Source organism: Halichoerus grypus, chromosome 11 (genome assembly GCF_964656455.1).
Source record: "Halichoerus grypus chromosome 11, mHalGry1.hap1.1, whole genome shotgun sequence".
In the NCBI taxonomy this organism is placed as follows: Eukaryota; Metazoa; Chordata; class Mammalia; order Carnivora; family Phocidae; genus Halichoerus; species Halichoerus grypus.
This window is the reverse complement of record NC_135722.1, coordinates 68,918,341-68,938,687: the sequence shown is the minus strand read 5'-3', so window position 1 is coordinate 68,938,687 and position 20,347 is coordinate 68,918,341. Positions and strand designations below refer to the sequence as shown.

The 20,347-nt window shown below is 39.8% G+C and overlaps 1 protein-coding gene across 1 annotated transcript in view; it reads left to right on the top strand.

Moving 5' to 3' along the window:
- Positions 1-20,347, top strand: part of RAB38 (RAB38, member RAS oncogene family) — a 67,002-nt gene that overhangs the window by 10,592 nt on the left and 36,063 nt on the right. The window contains exon 2 of the mRNA XM_036081914.2: positions 13,660-13,940. Coding sequence (XP_035937807.1) covers positions 13,660-13,940 — 281 coding nt within the window. The remainder of the gene's footprint in view (positions 1-13,659; positions 13,941-20,347) is intronic.

Sequence of the window (20,347 nt, the reverse complement as noted above, 5' to 3'; positions counted from 1 at the left end):
TGACATAATTTAATGAAATGACTGTGGAGTCAGCAAAGAGGTAGAGAAGGAGAAGGCACTATACAGGGGGAGAACCAAGCAAGGGCAAGTTTTTTGGAAGCAAAGGAGAAAGAATTTTAGGAGAGGATAGTCAATAGTTTCAAATACCTGAGAGAAATCAGAATTCTTTCTTTTTGCTCTGAGTGCCTACTTTTTGCAGTCTCTTTTAGCCTGATACGTTATTTAACCTTTCTTCCTCATCAGCCTTGCACAAAACTGCTCTCTAAAGAAAAGCAATGAAAAACTTAGCTTCTTATGTATCTCCTCAGCCTAATGTGGACAAAGAAAATATTCGTAGTGGGAGGGATCCACACAATTTGCAATCTAATTTGTAGGGCAAAATTTAAAGGAAATTGACAAATTATTTCTTGGGAAGACTATTTTTCCCTACAATGTAATGTGTTACTAATACCCACCCTTTATGGAGCATCAGGCATGGTACAGTGTGTTTTTATGTATCATTTCATTTATTGCTCACAATGAGTGGATCTGGTAGGTCTTGTCACAAGCCCCATCACAGAGCTGAGAGAACTATGCTTAGACAAGCTAGAAAACACATAGTCAAGGAAAAAAAAAACACATAACACTTTTCAAAATTCATACAGGTCGTGAAGGATAGTGCTGGGTAGGAACTGATATTTGTTTGCTGTTTTCTGACTACGTTCTACCGTTTCCTGAGTGTGATACAACAGTGCAGTCATTTCCACATTCCTGAGATTAAGTTGCATTTAGAAGATATACATTATTTATTTTAAAGGAATAACTTATTGTTTTTTGAATCTTTATACTTTTGGATAGAGCTAAGAATTAAATGAGCTAAATTCTTTGCACACATCACCGCTGAGACCATGGGGTTAGGTTGGCTTAGTAACAACTGTCTTTTTTTTTTTTTTTAATAAAGATTTAATGTATTTATTTGAGAGCGAGCGAGCATGAACTGGGGTAGGAGGTGGGTGGAGGGAGGAGCAGAGGGAGAAGGAGAAGCAGTCTCCCTGCTGAGCAGGGAGCCCAACACAGGGCTCTATCCCAGGACCCTGAGATCATGACCTGAGCCGAAGGAGCCACCCAGGTGCCCCCCAAGTTCTATTTATTAAATAGTTAGCACCAAACAATTCAATAAGTATCATGTTCTAACAACTTAGTAGCCATTTGAAAAAAAAAATTGGAACACAAATTTAATTTTTTTTTTTCATTTTTAAGAACTATAATTATTTACTATTGGAATACATGTGCCTTTGGGCCATGGAACAACATCTCAAAATTTTGAGAGAGAGTAGACATCACCACTCTCATTTCCTGATTCATGTTGATTTTCACATGACTCTGGCTTTTTATCACACAAACTGTGAAAACCTCAGTTTCAAAAAGATAGGATTGCATTAGAAGGAATGTAGCATGGTCTAATGTTAAAACTGTGAACTATCTCAAGCTAGTAGTTCCTGAGGTGTTTGAGCTTGAGTGCCACTGTGTTTGCCTTGAAATTTTAAAATATCCTATTTATCCTATTGCACCCCTGTGAGTTCACTGACACATCCCAGAGCATCTTGATATACATTTTGGGAATTACAGCTCTGAAAGAATCCGGAAATTCTTTAAGAGTGAAACCTTTAGAGTCTAGTCCTGAGTCCTGGACTTCTGAGTTATTTGTAAAAGTGTTATAACTCGTGAATTTTTTACTGTCTTGTGAGTTATTTATGAAAGCATCTTTGAAGGTTACTTAGAGGTGATGTCTCAAATACTAAGTAATTCACTTGATCTTAGCCAAAAGGTGCTAAGTAATTCAAACATACCTTTTTCTTAATACATTTGAGCTTATAGTTCAGTGGAGATATTTTTAGGTTGTTTGTTAGGTATTTAAGTTGTAATTAGTTTAATTAATAATGTGGGATGCTGATTGTTTTATCTCGATTCATGCCAACCTCTCTTCTGTGACTTGATTTCATTCCCTCCCATTATTCAGTATTGGACATTACATTATTCTCTATTCAAGCGAGTTATTTCCTCTAAGCTGAGTAGTGTTGGACCTCAGTCAAAATAAATTCTGACAAAAAAGTCTGGGATACTGGGGTACTAATTATCTCTCTCTATCTCTGTCTCTGTTTCTCTCCCCCCCTGACACAGCCTGAAATTTAAATATAAATATAGAATTTAATTAGAATATTTGAAATTTATTTTAAAAAGTCACTACAATTCATCTTCCTTCTATAATGTTATTGTTTTTGGACACCTGAAAAACCGATTATTACTTTTTATGTCATCTTACTCTTGCACGCTTTCGCTTAATTCAATACACTGCATCTAGCTTTACCGTCTTGTTGAGTAGAGGTAAGATTTGCCTCTAAGAGACGACAATCAGTAGTAAGGTGAAATGGGGTAACTAAAGAAGTGGCAGAAAGAGCTTGGGTGGTTCTGAATTGGGGACAGATTTTTTTCAAAGTGAATCTTAAGAATGAGCAGGAGTTTAGTAGGCAGAGAAAATAAATGAGTTGAATCAAGATCTTGCTTTATTCAGTTCACTCCTCTCCCTGCTGGGGTTCCCCCTCATGAATAAGAAATCACTGTTAGTTGTTGTTTCATTACATAACAAGTACTTGTATTATAGTCCCCTTTTTTTTTTTAATTTTTTTTTTTTTTTTTTTTTTTTTTAGATTTTATTTATTTATTTGACAGAGAGAGAGACAGCGAGAGAGGGAACACAAGCAGGGGGAGTGGGAGAGGGAGAAGCAGGCTTCCCGCCGAGCAGGGAGCCCGATGTGGGACTCGATCCCAGGACCCTGGGATCATGACCTGAGCCGAAGGCAGACGCTTAACGACTGAGCCACCCAGGCGCCCTTATAGTCCCCTTCTACCATGCAAGTTCATTGTGAGCGTAGCCTACGGACATCTCAGAGTGTGTGTGCTATGGAGACATAAGGGAACAGCACTTGAGTAATTCAACAGTGGACTCAAGGAGGCTCAGTGCAATCAGGGACATAGGCTGCAGAGATCTGCAGCACATAAAAAGCAGTCCAAGGCAGGGAGGGCCTGCATAAGTGGGTGAGCAAATGATACAGTCAGTGCTAGGTGAGTACAATGGAGGAAAGAGTTGACTGTGGGGCCAAGTTAGTCAGAAAGCTCCAAGAAGGTAGGGCTTGGTACAACCTTGAAGAATAGTTAGGATTTAGTTAGGTAGACAGTAAGGGAATGGTCTATTCCAGTGGGAGTGGAGGGTGCCATGGAGTGAGTGTGAATGAAAGCAAGAAGCAAAACTTAGAAGGAGAGCCAGACAAGGCACAGTTTTGGGTAGGATCTTGACCTCAGTCTGAGGATTTGTCTTTAACTTGTAGATCAAGGTGTACAACTTAAAATCCCATAGAAGCCCAGAGGGTAAAGTAAATGAACTCTTCTCTACCTGGCAAGCTCTTACTCATCTTTTGATGAGTTTCTCTCTGAAAAATATGTCCCAATTTAGGACCACCCAAGCTACTGCTCCCTGTTTCCCTAGGAAATGGGAACACAGCTTCCCCACAATCCTGGCTCACATTTTGTTTCTCTACAAAACTCTACTTGCAGGTAGGTGGATATACTAGAACAAGCCCAATGTGTCAAAGAGTATTTTGATGCAAAAATAAACAAACGTGGGATCCTAAGTCACCATTTGTAAGAGCCTATAAGAGCCATAAGAAAAATGGATGAGTAGCAACAGTTTCTTTAAAATAAAATAATATCAATTTCATTAAATTCAAAATATTTTGTTAGAGTTATTTTTATTAAATGGATGCAGTTAAACACATTTAAATTTAAGGCAGTGTTTTCATGGTATACGACAATGCAAAAGGAATGGCATCTGAGCAAATTATTTTCCCTTTAAAATCGGGTGTTTGGTACTAGTCAGCTCAAGTGAACTACCTCCTAAACATGACTCATATGATGTGGACCTTGTAATTCTAAATGTTCTGAGTTTTCAAGACATTCCAATATCTGTCTTATTAGAGATCTTCCAATTTTTTAAAAAGATTTATTTATTTGAGAGAGAGCGAGAATGCACGAGTGAGTGGGGGGAGGGGCAGAGGGAGAGAATCTCAAGCAGACTCTCCTTTGAACTCAGAGTCTGACACCAGGTCAATCCCACAACCCATGAGATCATGACCTGAGTCAAAACCAAGAGTTGGAGGCTTAACCGACTGAGCCACCCAGGCACCCCTAGAGATCGTCCAATTTATAACTGTTGGCAAATAGTTCAAATCACCTTAAATCTTGCATGGGTCACAGAACATGTTAGAAGCCCACCCTCCAGTTTGTGGCATCTGCTGTAAGCAGTAGTGGATCCCTGAAAGTGTTTAATTAGGGAAATGATAGGGTGAAAACAGAGCTTTGGAAGGTGAATTTGGCAGAAGTGTACAGAAATTAAAGTACCAGTTCAATCTCCAGTCCTGACCACCCCCTGGAACTTCAGCCTTCTATATACAACTGCCTACTCAACATGTCAGCCTAACAGACATCTCAAACTTAACATATCAGAATCCTGATCTGCTTCCACAAAGCCTGCACCTCCAAAAGTCTTCTTCATCTCAGCTAATAGCAACTCCATACTTTTGATTTTTTAAGCCAAAAGTTCTGGAGTCCTGCTCAAATCATCTCATACTCAATGTCTCCTCTATCATCTCAATCTCCAGATGTATCCAGGAAGCAACCAATCTTTACCAACTTTCACCATCCCCACGTTGGTCCACATCATTGTCTCTTACCTGGATTATTGTCTCACCATTTCCAACCTTGACTCCTGTAGGTCATTCCTTAACACAGCAGCCATAATATCCATTTACTCCTGCCCCCATTCATGTTTCTCATCTGCTCCCAGTCCTTGAGGGATTTCCTCTCTCATGCAGAATAAAAGGCAACCTTCCTGTAATGGCCTGAAATTGGCCTGAGATCCACCTGCCTCACTGCATACTCCTCTACTCCTTGCTCCGTCCTCCCCAGCATAGACTCCTTGCTCTTCTCTAAACATGTGCCAGACACATTTGTGCCTCTGAGTCTTTCTTTCTGGTGTTTTCTGTTGAAAGCACTCTTCTAAATATCCACATGGCTTTCTCCTTTACCTCTTTTTGGTCTTAAGGGACAACTTCTCCGTGGGCCTTCACTATCCATCCTGCTTAACTTTACCCTCACCCCCCACACACCATTTTCTCCTTTCCTACTTTATTTTTCTCCCTAACACTTTACCAGCTAATGTAGTGTTATGGGTATCTTACCAACTTTTTATCTCTTTCCACTAGAACGTAAGATTCATTAGAACAAGGACCTCTAATTCTTTTTGCTCATTGCTAGAACAGTGCCTGAAAAATAATAAGCATTCAGAACTTTGTTGTTCAGTGAATGAATGAGATGAGATGAGGTGATCCTCACTAGAGTGGTGATGATGAAGGCATGGCAGAGGGTGACTCTTACTGTCTTGCTAAGCCTGCATGTATCTGCTGGGAGGGGGATGAGAATTAGGGGCTATTCCTTCACTCAGTGAGGAGACCTTACTGAGCACTCACTGTATACTGAGTGCTCAACATACTTGTCATGGGGACTGCTGAAAGGTGGTTCTGGCTAAGGGCACTTGTTATTTTGTGAGCGAAGATTACATACACATGGTTAATGCCAGTATATCCGCCTAGGTGACTTGGATAAAGAGTGATGGATTGATATGCTTCTGTCACGGGCTTGGTGGGGCAAATTAGGGAAGAGAGAAATTGAAAGAGTTTCAAAACTATGGCCAGAGGGTCAGATGGGCTCTTAAAAATTGGAGGAAACCTACTCATGAGGATGTTAGCCAGACTCTGATCCTAGTCTGTGGGTTTCCCTGAGTCTTCAAAACTAACGTAATCTATTGTAAGTTCAGTGTCCATTTGGCCATCATAGTAATTAGATTTATTTTCTAGATACATACTTTTGGTTTCATCTTCCTGCTTTTCATACTATTATTCCATAGAAACAAAGAGAGTATCTTGCTGGTACTTTTAGCTCTATGGACTGTGCATGACCCAAAACTTATGTTATTTTGAATAGAGTAAATTGATTCCAAGGGATTATTTCTTTTTATTTTTCATATTTTAAAAGTAATTTCAGTTTATATTGGCAAAATATTATGTTTGCAACTCCAATCTTTATGCTGTGAAAAGACATGTATTATGCAATGGAATATTATGCAGCCATCAAAAGGAATGAGATCTTGCCATTTGCAACGACGTGGATGGAACTGGAGGGTGTTATGCTGAGCGAAATAAGTCAACCAGAGAAAGACATGTATCATATGACCTCACTGATATGAGGAATTCTTAATCTCAGGAAACAAACTGAGGGTTGCTGGAGTCGGGGGGGGGGTGTGTGGGAGGGATGGGGTGGCTGGGTGATAGACATTGGGGAGGGTATGTGCTATGGTGAGTGCTGTGAATTGTGCAAGACTATTGAATCACAGATCTGTACCTCTGAAACAAATAATGCAATATATGTTAAGAAAAAAAAAAAAAGGAGAAGATAGCAGGAGGGGAAGAATGAAGGGGGAGAATCGGAGGGGGAGACGAACCATGAGAGACGATGGACTCTGAAAAACAAACTGAGGGTTCGAGAGGGGAGGGGGGTGGGAGGATGGTTTAGCCTGGTGATGGGTATTAAAGAGGGCATGTTCTGTATGGAGCACTGGGTGTTATGCACAAACAATGAATCATGGAACACTACATCAAAAACTAATGATGTAATGTATGGTGCTTAACATAACAATAAAAATTTTAAAAAAAAGACATGTATTATGAATACAAAATATAAAATAAAGATATATAATTACATAATGTGTATAATATAGGACAGAAAATATTATAAAGATATATATTATAAAAATACATATTCCATATAATATGTTGTGTATTTTTATACCATATAAAGATATATTATATATATTTTTAATTTTATTTTATTATGTTATGTTAATCACCATACGTTACATCATTAGTTTTTGATGTAGTGTTCCATGATTCATTGTTTGCGTATAACACCCAGTGCTCCATTCAATTCGTGCCCTCCTTAATACCCATCCCTGGGCTAACCCATCCCCCCACCCCCCTCCCCTCTAGAACCCTCAGTTTGTTTCTCAGAGTCCATAGTCTCTCATGGTTCATCTCCCCCTCCGATTTACCCCCCTTCATTTTTCCCTTCCTGCTATCTTCTTCTTCTTCTTTTTTTTAACATATAATGTATTATTTGTTTCAGAGGTACAGGTCTGTGATTCAACAGTCTTACACAATTCACAGTGCTCACCATAGCACATACCCTCCCCAATGTCTATCACCCAGCCACCCCATCCCTCCCACCCCCACCACTCCAGCAACCCTCAGTTTGTTTCCTGAGATTAAGAATTCCTCATATCAGTGAGATCATATGATACATGTCCTTCTCTGATTGACTTATTTTGCTCAGCATAATACCCTCCAGTTCCATCCACGTCGTTGCAAATGGAAAGATTTCATTTTTTTGATGGCTGCATAATATTCCATTGTGTGTGTGTGTGTGTGTGTGTGTGTGTGTATGTGTGTATATATATACACACACATACACACACACACACCACGATTATTTCTTAAGAAGATGAGAATGATAACAAAAACATAATCCAGTCTGAAACTTGTTGCAACAGATATGTACATAACCCTGTTAGAATAATAGTCAACTTGCTCTTCAGTATTTTACAGTGCTATGGTGGAGACTGAAGCATAGATATATAGCATGATAAAGGTGAATAGTGTAGGATAAAGAAAATGCTGTAGGGTCACAAGAAGGAGTCATGTTTCAGCTGGGAGGCCAGGGAACGTTGCCCCAATATAATGACATTTCAGGGCACAATTGTAAGATGCATAGGATTTCACTGAGCAGAGTGGGAGGAAAGATGGGGAAAGAATTCAGACTTTGAGAGCAGAGGTATGAAAGGGCAAGAAAATCAGGGAGTAATGGAGGATGTGTTTTGGAAAGAATAAGTACTCCCGTGTGGCTTGGCCATGGAGTGCGTTGAAGGAAGTGACAGGAGGAGTTTGGAAAGGTGGTTGGAGCCAAAGTCTCCTTGTGTGCAGTGTTAATAAAGGTGTCTGTTTCTAAGCATGTAAGAGTCATTGAAGGTAGAGCATACTGGTAATGTTTACATTTTGAAAGTGGATTCTGATAGAAATAGAGTTTTAAGACTTCACCTAGGGAGTGCTTAAAAACAGATTCCTGGGCCCCACACAAAACTAGAAGTGTAAGAATCTCTGAAGAGCAGGGCCCAGGAATGGGTATTCTCTAAATACCTAAGAGGATTTTTCTTTACAGCTTTATTGAGATATAATTGGCATATTAACGTTGTGTAGATTTAAGCTGTACAACATGATGGTTTAATATACTTATATATTTCAAAATGATTACCACAATAGGATGAACACCTCCATCACCTCACATAATTAGCATTTTTCTGGTATGTGGTGAGAATACTTAAGAGCTACTCTCTTAGAAGCTTGCAAGTATATAATCACCATACTGTGCATTAGATCTCCAGAACTTATTTATCTTATAACTGGAAGTTTATACCCTTTGGCCAACATCTCCCTGTATCTTCTACTCCCAGTCCTGGCAACTGCCTTTCTACTCTCTGTTTTACAAGTTTGGCTTTTTTCTTTTCTTTTTTTTTTTAGAGAGAGAACAGATGAGTGGTGGGGGGTAGGCGAGGAGGGGCAGAAGGAGAGGGAGAGAGAGAATCCCAAGCAGGCTCCATGCCCATCCTGGAGCCCAATGCGGGGCTCGATCTCATGACCTGAACTGAAATCAAGAGTCAGATGCTTAAACGACTGAGCCACCCAGGTGCCCCTACAAGTTTGGCTTTTTTAGATTCCACATATAAGTGAGATCATACAGTATTTTTTTCTCTGACTTAATTCACCTAGTATATTGCTGTCATTGCTTTTGCCCAAGTTGTTGCAAAAGGCAGGATTTCCTTCTTTTCCATGGCTGATAATATTCCACTCTATGTATACACTACATTTGCTTTATTCATTCCTTCACTGATGGACACTTAAGAGGTTTCCATGTCTCAGTTCTTATGAACAATGCTGCAGTGAACATGGGGGTGCAGACAGCTCTTGAAGATGATAATTTCCTTTCCTTCTGATGGATGCCCATCTAGTGATCTCTTATGCTGCCAGAATGTCTGAAGACCTGTGTTTATATTTATTTTAAGGGATAGCAGGAGTGACGAGACCTGAGATCTTGAGAGCCTCAGTTAGGAAGCTGTCAGGGCTCCCGGTGAGGGCCTGAATGGGAGCAGTAGCAGCGCTGATGGGGGAGGATCAGGACCTGCTTCAGAAACAGAAGCATTGGTAGAATGTTGGAGACCCTTTAGGCAGAGGGGTGAGGAAAGAGTCAGAAGATGACTTGAAGCTACCGCTCTGGCGGGCAGTGTTACTAGTGATGCTAAGAACTGGAGGGAACACCGGGGCATAGCAGGTGAAGAGCAGGATGCCTGCATCCGAGGAGGATGATTAGAGGGCTTCCCAGAGGCAGTAATGAATTTAGTTTCAGGTATCCAAACCACTATTTTACCAATGAGGAGAACTGAGGTTCGGAATGCTACCTCACTGAGCTCACAGAGCTATTAGGTTAGTGGTGGAGTGGTAAAAGAATGTGCCCGGGTTAACAGAACACCAACTCGCTTCCTCCTGTTGTTTCTATGCCTATGTAGAGGATTTCCGGCTTGGTTATGCCCACTGAGAACATCTCTAGAGTACTAATTACCAAGTGAAAATATCATTAAATACACATTATGACTGTATTGCCTATGTATATTTTTAGCTGAGTCTGTGACACCAAATGGACCATTTAAGGCTGTTGGGAGAGAAGCCAAGCATTGATTTACTAGGAATATTTTAACTCTAGAAGCAGAAAAGCAGGAAGGGACCTTAGAGGTCAGCCAGAACAAATTCATTTTACAGGTGAGGAAACTGAGTCTCAAAAAGAGAAATGCATTTGTCTAAGGCTGCACTGGTAACCAGTGATTAAGACAAAGACCCATGTCTTCTGGCTGTTCAATTTATTGCCTTCTGCAGCAAGATTTTCCAAATGATTACTGCAGCCATTGTATTAACTTTTGTGATTCGGTTCATTGCTTTATCATTTAACTTTCCTGGAAGCTGGACACTGAATCATGAGTCACATTGACATGGCCATGGATGTGTGTGTAGCGTCTAAGAGAAATGGAAGCCTACATATGGTGAATTGGATCATTTTCGGTGCAGGCATCCAGTATGACACGTCTTAGTTTAGAAGTTCCTCAAGGGCAAAAAACTATGTATTTGCAGCACAAAACACAGAGCCTGGACCATATTAGCTATTCAGTAAATGTGTGTTGAATGAGTGATCTAAGTCCACTGGGAATTTTTGAACTATGTTTTTTTGTTTGTTTGTTTGAAGTAAATTACCTATGATGAATTCATCAGGTCTCTACATTGCCCATATGTAGGCACTCATGAAAAGTCACATGGTTCTCATTCTTTTAATAAGAAACAGCAGAGAGAGCTATCAGCTGACAAAGGAAGGATAAAATGTGAGCACTGGAAATGCCCTTGTCTGAATGTGACCTCTCGCCGGAACACCGGATATACAAACTTTTCAAGTCTGCGGGCCCAGTGACCTTAATATACAAAGATCACTTTTTTTCTCCTTGTTCCTGATCTAGCACACTTACCCTCACAAACTCAAACACACACAGACACATACACACAAACACACAGATTGTCCTTTTTGAATTCCTACAAAGGTGTTAAGCCTATACATAGCTTTTTTGCTAGTCTTAAAAACGACCCTTTGCCATATATTTGAACTGTAAAAATCTTTCTTCTTGAGGACCTCCTTACTCTACTATGAAAACCTCTGGACAAGCAGATTATTGAATAACCCATGACTTTGCCTTTCATCTGATTAGTTCCTGCAAGGGATCATAAGACAACTGCACAAAGCCCAAAGGCCTTCAGAGTTCTGAATGATCACAGAGGGCTTTTTTTCCCCCTATCTTCCTGAAATGTCATGGCCATCCTGAGCAGTATCAAAGGGGATCACTGTTTGTATTAGGAACCAAGAAAGGAAAGGAAATAAAAGAAATTTAAAACTCATTTGGGAGAAATGAAAGTTCAACTGTGGGTTGTGTGTCATATGAAGAGTATTATGCCACTTTCTTTCATCGACTAGATGATTGTGGGGGGACAAAGAAAAGCTTCTGTGGTAAAACCCGTGTAAGAAATGTTTTAGGGTCGGGCGCCTGGGTGGCTCAGTTGGTTAAGCGACTGCCTTCGGCTCAGGTCATGATCCTGGAGTCCCTGGATCGAGTCCCGCATCGGGCTCCCTGCTCGGCAGGGAGTCTGCTTCTCCCTCTGACCCTCCCCCCTCTCATGTGCTCTCTCTCATTCTCTCTCTCTCAAATAAATAAATAAAATCTTTAAAAAAAAAAAAAGAAAGAAAAAAAAAAGAAATGTTTTAGGGTCATCATGTGCTGGCCCTTACAGAATGCTCTTCTCTCCACTGATACAAGTATGAACACACAGGCTCACCCACTAGGACCACTAGGGCACCAAACTTGACCTGCGTCCATTTTCACTAAGTGCTAATGGATCATGTCCTCACAATCTGCAATGCTCATGCCCACGTGACTATAACAACCTGCAAAGAGGTTTTTTTTTTTTTTTTTTTTTTTTTAAGATTACTTATTTATTTGACAGAGAGAGAGAGAGACAGTGAGAATAAGAATGTGGGGCTCGATTCCAGGATCCCGGGATTACGACCTGAGCCGAAGGCAGACGCTTAACTGATTGAGCCACTCAGGTGCCCACAAAATGTGAATTAAAACTCACCATCACAACACCTTGTGCTCAAAGTTAGTGTGAAGTGTTCTTAGAGATGTTGACCTGGACCTGGTATTTTCTTAGATACCCACCAATTTCATCATTTTATTCTTTTTGCAACAAGTTGGCTTATTAAATATACACTTCACTTTGCTTTAATTTATATAACTTATAAGATTCTTACCATAAATAAATGACCAAATCAGAATAAAAGACCTTTGTGTGGTCCTACACTTCTGGAGTTTTGGGTTCAAAAAATACAAACCAAGTCTTCATTAGCTCCTGTCTTCAGCTACTACTAGTGGCTAGAGTTATAAGCAAAAGGATTCATTTCATTTTATTAATCGGCAGAAATCCCAGTAATTTTTTGCCATAAATTCTGCTCTGGAACTCTGATTTCACTACCTACATCATATTGTCTTTCATAATTTTTAACATGCTGGAGAAAGGCAGGGAAATCTCAACGGCCAGTTAGTTCTACGGTCCCATGCTGGGTGCTTTCCATATGTTCATTCATTTCATCCACATGACAGCCCTGTGAGGTACACATTATTGCTGCCATTTTGCAGATGAGGAAGGCTAACCTTAGAGTGTTTAACAAACTGGCCAACATTCACTTAAAAAATTAATCAGAGCAAAAGTGATTCTAGCTGATTGGTCTAAATAAGACCAATGCCTGCCTGCTTCTCTCTCTCTCTTTTTCTCTGTCCAAGGGCTTTTCTTATCCAATAGATTGTAGAGTACTTAAGGCCATCTAGTTTACTGTTGTATTCCAAGCATGTAGTCCGGACACTGGCATCGATATAAATATCTGTTATCTGTTTAGTTGCGTTGAGTGGGACACTCTTGGTACATAAGTGTGGAGGAGAGATAGTCTAAGACTAATGATTTAGTAGTTGAGAGTATTCAATGTTGGCAAATGACTATGGGCTCTGGATTCAAAAAGATTTGAATCTCAATTCAGGTTTGAATTCCAACTTCCAAAGCGCACCATCTGTATAATTTGAACAAGTTACTTAGCCTCTTGAGGTCTCAACATTTTCACTGTAAAATGGGTATAGTAATTGTACCTTCATGATTGTGTAAACTGCATTTCTGATGGTTAATAAATATAAATAAATGCTAGCTACTACTACCCTTAATTGGATTGACTGTGGGTGCCTTTTAACATACTACATAATTTAGTTATATTTATTATGTTTATAATTTATAATTTATCACCCACTAAAATGTAAACTCCATAATGGCAGAGATTTTCATGTTTTAATCAGTGTATCCCAAGTACTTAGAGCAGTTTTGTCCAGTAGAACATTCAGGGATAATGGAAATGTTCTATACTGGAGTCATCTAATCCTATAGTCACTGGCCACACGTGGTTACTAAACACTCGAAATGTAGGTAGCTAGTGTGACTGAGGAACTGAATTGTAAACTCTATTTAATTTTAATTAATTAAACCTAAGTAGCTGTGTGTGACTAGTGGCATGCTGTACTAGCACACTTCTAGAACCTTACACGGTATGCAGAAGTTTTAGGAAATAAATACTTGTTAAATGAATGAATCCCTTCTGGACTCAAAGATCAAAAACAAAGCTGCATGATTGTATATTCAGCTCACTCTAAAGATGAGTACTGGAGAACTTTCCTGAGTGATCTGCTCACACTGGAGGCCTCATGAGGTTCCAATATGTGATTTCATTTACAATTGTAATAAGGTTTTGATTTCTATTTCTTTTTGGTGATAGGTCAAGAAAGATTTGGAAACATGACAAGGGTCTATTACCGAGAAGCTATGGGTGCATTTATTGTCTTCGATGTCACCAGGCCAGCTACATTTGAAGCAGTGACAAAGTGGAAAAGTGATTTGGACTCAAAGTTAAGTCTCCCTAATGGCAAACCAGTTTCCGTGGTTTTGTTGGCCAACAAATGTGACCAGGGGAAGGACGTGCTCATGAACAATGGCCTCAAGATGGACCAGTTCTGCAAGGAGCATGGTTTCGTAGGATGGTTTGAAACATCAGCAAAGGTAATGTGAACTTAAAGGAGAAATGTATTAGGCAAGAGTCAGAAAGAAAATAATCATATGATCATTGTCATCATCATCATGATATTAATATGTGTTTGTCTAGTGATTTATAGTTCCCAAATTGCTTGAAGCTCTTTCTCATCTCAAGGGGATGAGTGGGCAGGGCAGAAATTACTATCCACAATTTAAGATGATTTTGGCTAAGAGAGCAAAAAGCAACTTGTACGTGGTCTCAGTGATAATGGTTAATAACTGTTTGTTTATTGAGTGCTTATTATCTGTCGGGCATATTTTATATGCACTTTCTCATTTAGTCCTCACACAACCCTATTAGGTAAGTATGGTTTTAGAGTAAATGAAAGAAATGGGCCTCGCATTCAATGTCACTGCCTAATCCATGTATTAATTAATTTACTCCATCAATATTTAATATGTTCTTCTGTATGCCGGGAATTGTGCTTTGCCCTAGAAGTGAAAAGATGGCAAGAATGTGGAACTATCACATTGGGAATACTGGAATAGTGGAGTGAGAGTAGACAGCAAGTGTAATTGCAAAGAACATCGTGTTGTTTGGCACTTCTCACTTTTCTGGGGGGCAGAGGAGTAGCAGGATGTGAGGAAGAATCAGGGCTGGAAGATGAAGAACCCGATGTGGCATGATAAGGATATTATCTTCTGCCCCATGCTGCTATCTCATTTGTCAGAGATATCTCATTTGCTCTACTCCCTTTTGTTTTTGCTTATATTTTTGTATCTCAGTATTAGAGAGAGAGAAAAAAGCTTTTATAGTAAATTTTGAAAGTTAAAAAAAGCATATATTAAAAAAATAAATGTTTCACTGTATTTTTCTGCTATTTCCTGTGTGCATATATTTTACATTAATATATATGAAATAATTTATGTTTTATATTTATAAATGAATTGTATATTGAAATAGATATTATATATTTATATAATATGTATTTATTTTACATATAAATATATAAATATATTTTACATTACTAGGATTGCATTCTGTATAGTTTTATATCATAATTTTCCCATTTTTATTTATTTGTGGAAAACATATTAAAGACTTATGGAGCACAGGCACTGTGCTAGTTGCTTGGGATTCAGCTGTGAATAAGATAGGCATTGTCTGTGTACTTATGGAAATCACACTAAGGCCTTATTGCAAACATTTATGCAATCATTTGAGAATGATTTGAAAATATAACGTGAATGGATGTCATTCAAATAGACTGAGGAGGAATCTCTGACCCGTTTTATGCTGGAGAGCAGAATGGACCAATTTTCCCCAGGGACTAGGGAAAGATAGACCGGAAGCAGATCAACCTGGAGACCGAGTAACACAGTAGTCGTTGCATTCCTATGGGAAAATGGCAAGGCTTTGAAAGAGGGTAAATGCTATAGGGATAGGAAAGAAAAACCTGATTTGAGACTCTCACTGAAGTTTTTTTTTTTTTTAAGGTAATTATTTATTTATTTTGAGAGAGAGCGAGAGAGAGCAAGCACAAGCAGGGGGAGGGGCAGAGGGAGAGGTAGAAGCAGGTTCCTCGCTGAGTGGAGAGCCCAACACGCGGCTCAATCCCAGGACCCTGGGATTAGGACCTGAGCCAAAGGCAGACACTCAACCAACTGAGCCACCCAGGCGCCCCTCGCTGAAGTTTAAACACCAGCGGGGATTAGGCAACTGCGTGGGGTTGGGGGATGATGGAGATGGAGAAGAGGGTGGTGGTGCCACTTTCTCGGTCATAGTTGGGATGATTTTTTGTTCTGGCCACATGCCCTGGATGGTCTCAGTGTCTCCCTCCTCTCTCTGGTATCTCTGAGCTGGCTTGTATCTGGAAGTTGCTACTTCCAGAAGTTCCTGGGTTTTTTGCCTTCCTTCTTGGAACCACGGCACACTAGTATGCTTTTCTCCTTCTCTCTTCCAAAACCCTTTGTTTCCCCTATTTCTTAGGATTTTTCCTTTGATTCAGGACACAGTATCCATCATTTGCTGTTGTCTTTCTACTTTTCTTGTCAATGAACCCTTTTGGTTTGTTTGTTTGAGGGATGATTCCTGTAAAGAGAGAAATGCAGAGCAAAACTCACAGGTCTTATGAGGTTACAGAATTTTGAGAAATATGACTTTGTTTTTTGAATGCGGGGCTTGAACTCATGACCCTGAGATCAAGACCTGGGCAGAGATTAAGAGTCAGATGCTCAACTGACTGAGCCACTCAGGCACCCCAGAAATAATGACATTTTTTATAGTTTGATTTTTGGATGTTAGTCTGGCTTTTTTCGTTTTAAATGGCAAAATTCATGTGAATTCACCTATTCTCCTTATTCCTTAGCTCCACACTCAATTTTATTCTATGGCTTCTGCATATTCCTTCAAATTCCTTTCTTTCAAAAGAATTGCTCTTCTGCCTGGAAACTCCACGTACAGGGGTAGAAGAGTAGGATTTTAGAGAAATCCTTTTCTCAATAGGTTACTTTCCATCTGAAGGGCAAACTGGAATGAATGACTCATCTATTTGGTGAGGGAGTCTTCCATCACTCACTCATTCATTCATTGAACAAATGTTATTGAACAGCTGTTATGTACCAGGCTCTGGGAAATATAGCAATGTATAAAACACACAGAATCCTGACCTCCTGGATAATGATAAACAATAAAGTATAAGTAAAATATATAGGGTGTTAGAGGAAAAGTGTTAGAAAATAAAAAAGAAAGAAAGAAAGAAGGAAAGAAAAAGGAGAAGAAAAGAAAGGAAAAGACCTATGAATTTGTAGGGAGGACTAAACTTGCTTGTGGACCAAAGAACCTCTTGGCCATTTTCTTTCACCTCACTCTGACATTTCTTGCTCGACCGCTGTAGTCAAACTCTGCTTAAGAGCATGAGGTTCATTAACTTAAGGCCTGACTGACCTACTGTACTTAGATACGGGATTTTTAATCCTCCAAATCCCTGCCAGTGTAAACTTTGAAGAGAAGCTTTGCACAGAGAGAGGGTGGAGGGATTTCACAAGCCTGAAGTACGCTGAAATGCTAAAGAGGGTACAAGGCCTCATTGTACTGCGTTCAACATCTTCTTCCCTCTAAATGTACTGCTACTGAAATTGTCCTAATGAACGTGTCTTCCTGGTGCCAGGTTAGTATTCAAAGTTAACACCTAGAATCTCAGGAACAATGCTGCAGCGTTGAGGCTGGAGTGTCAAACTGCTCCAAAAGTCTTTTTAAAAGATCTCTGATAAAACTGATAAAACTCTGCTTCCTTTCTGAGGATAGTATCACAGCATTTGCAAATAAAGGCCCAGATCAGACTATCTACCTGAAGACAAGATGACAGCATTTGGAGACTACGATCCACTCCTTCTTTGATTACAACATTTGGGATCAGGGAACATTTCTCATAGAGATCTCTCTCTTAGAAAGTGAATCTACTAATAATTAAAGTCCTTTTGTGTGATGTTGTAATCATTCATTCTGGTGATAAACAGCTGATTTCATTTTTTTTTATGTCTCTAAAACTTTGAATGCGTCAAAAGCCATGACCTTTGGCTTTGACCCCATAGCCATGTCTTGCAGCAACTGTGGCTTGGCCATTTCTGAAGCTGAAACTTGCAGGGTGGTGGAAGAGTTTGTCATTGGGACTAGTCTCCATCTTGCTGCTGAACCTGCTGCTGAACCTACTGCTGAGGGAAGTTTGCCCTCTTGCTCTTTAGTCTTCAGGAATAACTCCGTGAGAGTTGTCATGTCTCATTGCTGTTGCTGGAACATTCATGGTAGCCTCTGGCTATGAATTAAGAGCGAAAAAATAAATTGTATGCTAGCTAGCATCTCTGATTTTTTACATCATCTCTTCAAATATTGAAACCAAAGGAATAAAAGGAAAAACTGTTTCTCCTAAGTTGAATTTTCTTTAGTTTTCAGCCTTTGCATTCTTTTCCTTTCTCAGCTGCATTTACTTGAATTCCACCTATGGATTCACTAGGGCCAGATAATATATATTTGTGATCACATGTCCCATTTTCTAAGGACATTTATGGTTTATCCTGCTGTCCTAGCATAATTATTGTAACACCCCCATTCCTGGGTTGTAATTTAGATTTACACAATCATCCTATAGATCAGGAGCTCCAGTACATCTCACTGTCCGCATTATACCTGAGTTCTAATAATGTCTATTTTATGTATTCCTGTGCCCAAGCCCAGTCTTGACAATACATTTTGGTAGATTTGTCTCTTTAGGATGAGAGCCTTGGTCTGTTCTTGTTGGACCATCCCCAATGTTGGGAGTCCTATCTTCTGGGGCCTTCTCAGTGGCCAATGGGACCCTGCTACCTGCTGACCCATTTACCTGGTATATTGGTGGTACCCATGGCCTGAATCTCCACCAGTTGCTCCTTTAAGGTTCACTTTTATGGCCACACCAACCCACCTTCTAGGGTTGTTGAGAGCATTAAGTGACATAGGTATATGTTATGCCTGATTACACATATACACCATACCTACCCCTCAAGCATAACATCCCTATCCCCTGTTCCTGCAGCCCATCTACTGGTCTGGATGTCACCATCCATACTTAGCTCTGATGCACACAGCAGCTACACTCAGTAGAAGGGTCTGTTTCTATATCTCAGCCCTTTCCAGGCTGTTCCATCCTGCTTTTAGGGTGCAGTGGCTCATGTGTGGCTGTGTTTAGAAACAGGACACCGGGAAAATGCCTGGGAAATAGTGGAACAGTAATATCTATCCAATGGTGGTTACAGGAACCAAGGTCACAGACCTGCAGTGCCCCTGGCTCATGGTCCCCTCCACCTCGTGTCCTAGTCCTAGCAGATTTCTATCCTATGTATAGTGACTTTTTAGGCCCCTCCTCTTGCTCAGAATGTTCTCAAATCAATGGGTACCCCAGGAAGAAACTTTCTTATATTAAACTCCACTCAATTTTAGCGTCTTCCCTGTAGTTAAAAAGAAAAATGTTGATGTGTGTCCTTCTGGGGGAAGTATACTCAGCAGTGCTCTCCATAAGAAGTTATTCATTTTTTACAGGGAGGAGGTGGTGGTCCTCAGTGTAGTGATATTTTTCATGTGTTTTGGATTTCTAGCAATTATTACATATGTTTGCTATCTTTGGGGAACTTCTAGCCATAGCAGGCTTACCTCCCCAGGAAGAACCCATAAAACTTTCTTTTGCTCTCTTTGCAGCCAGAGCACAGGCATATGACCTAGATTCCATCAGTCATGATTGAGCAACTAGACGAAGAAGGTACAATACAAAATCCATTTTTTGGTGGGGGTGGGGGTGAGGGGTAGGTGGAGGCAGAACAGGCCTCTATCCTTGGGAGACAGCAGAGTTTGCAGGGTCCTGCTTGACCCAGAAAGAGAATCACTATTGGCCTCGGGGACAGTTGAATTCAAGTTGAGCTCCTTGAAGATTTGCAGATTTTTAGGACCCAGTGCTCAATGGTGGCTGGCAGCTGTATCCTCATCAGGCCTATTTTATGTGGGGTTTGAGTTTTTGGAAGCTTAGGTTTGAGCCTATTTCTTTAGACTGCCGAATAATCCTGCAAGCTACACAGTATCTCTTGAATAAACTATTTCATATTTAGCGAGCTTCAGATTCTGTGTCTTGCAACCGAGAACCTGGATTAATATACATGGTCAAAGACATTTGAGAAAACCAACCTGAACGACATTTTCCCTTGCTGCGGGACTTCTCGGGACTTTGATATTCAAATGTGCATTCTGAGTCTCTAGTAAGAACCATGGCTGTATTTCTTGCTGTTTGCTATATGGGACCTTCATGCAAAGATTTTTATGCATATGAACTCATTCAATCCTTAGCATGAGCCTATGGAGTAGGCTTTATTATTATTTACCATTTGAAAGAAATAAAAAGTTGGGACATAGGTGACTTCTCTAAAGCTGTATAACTACTATCTTATTTTTTTTATTCTAACATGCTCTTTTTGTTATTTCATATGTTAACATTTCAAAATCAAAATATGCCCTAGAGCCACTGTAGATTTCTAAAATGATGGCGTGCCATACAAATAATGGCTTTTTCTGGTATCTTCTCTAAGAGGGAACTACACCCTGCAGAAGTTCCTAAATATGTTTGATCATGTACAATACTTAACAAAATAGTGGGACATGCTTAGGAAATGCTGGTCTAGAATTCTCATTTAAAGGGAAAGTTTTCTGTGTTTTGTTGTTTACTGAGTTCTTTATTGTTACTATTATTATTATTATTATTATTATTATTACTCTGCAGGCTGAAATATGCAGCAGTTAAGACATGGCTAGTTTTTCTGGAAGCTGCTTGAAGAGTAGTATCACATATCATTTATTTTATAGGCTTCTAGAAAATAGGCACTTAGAAACATAATGTCCTTATACAAATTGGAAA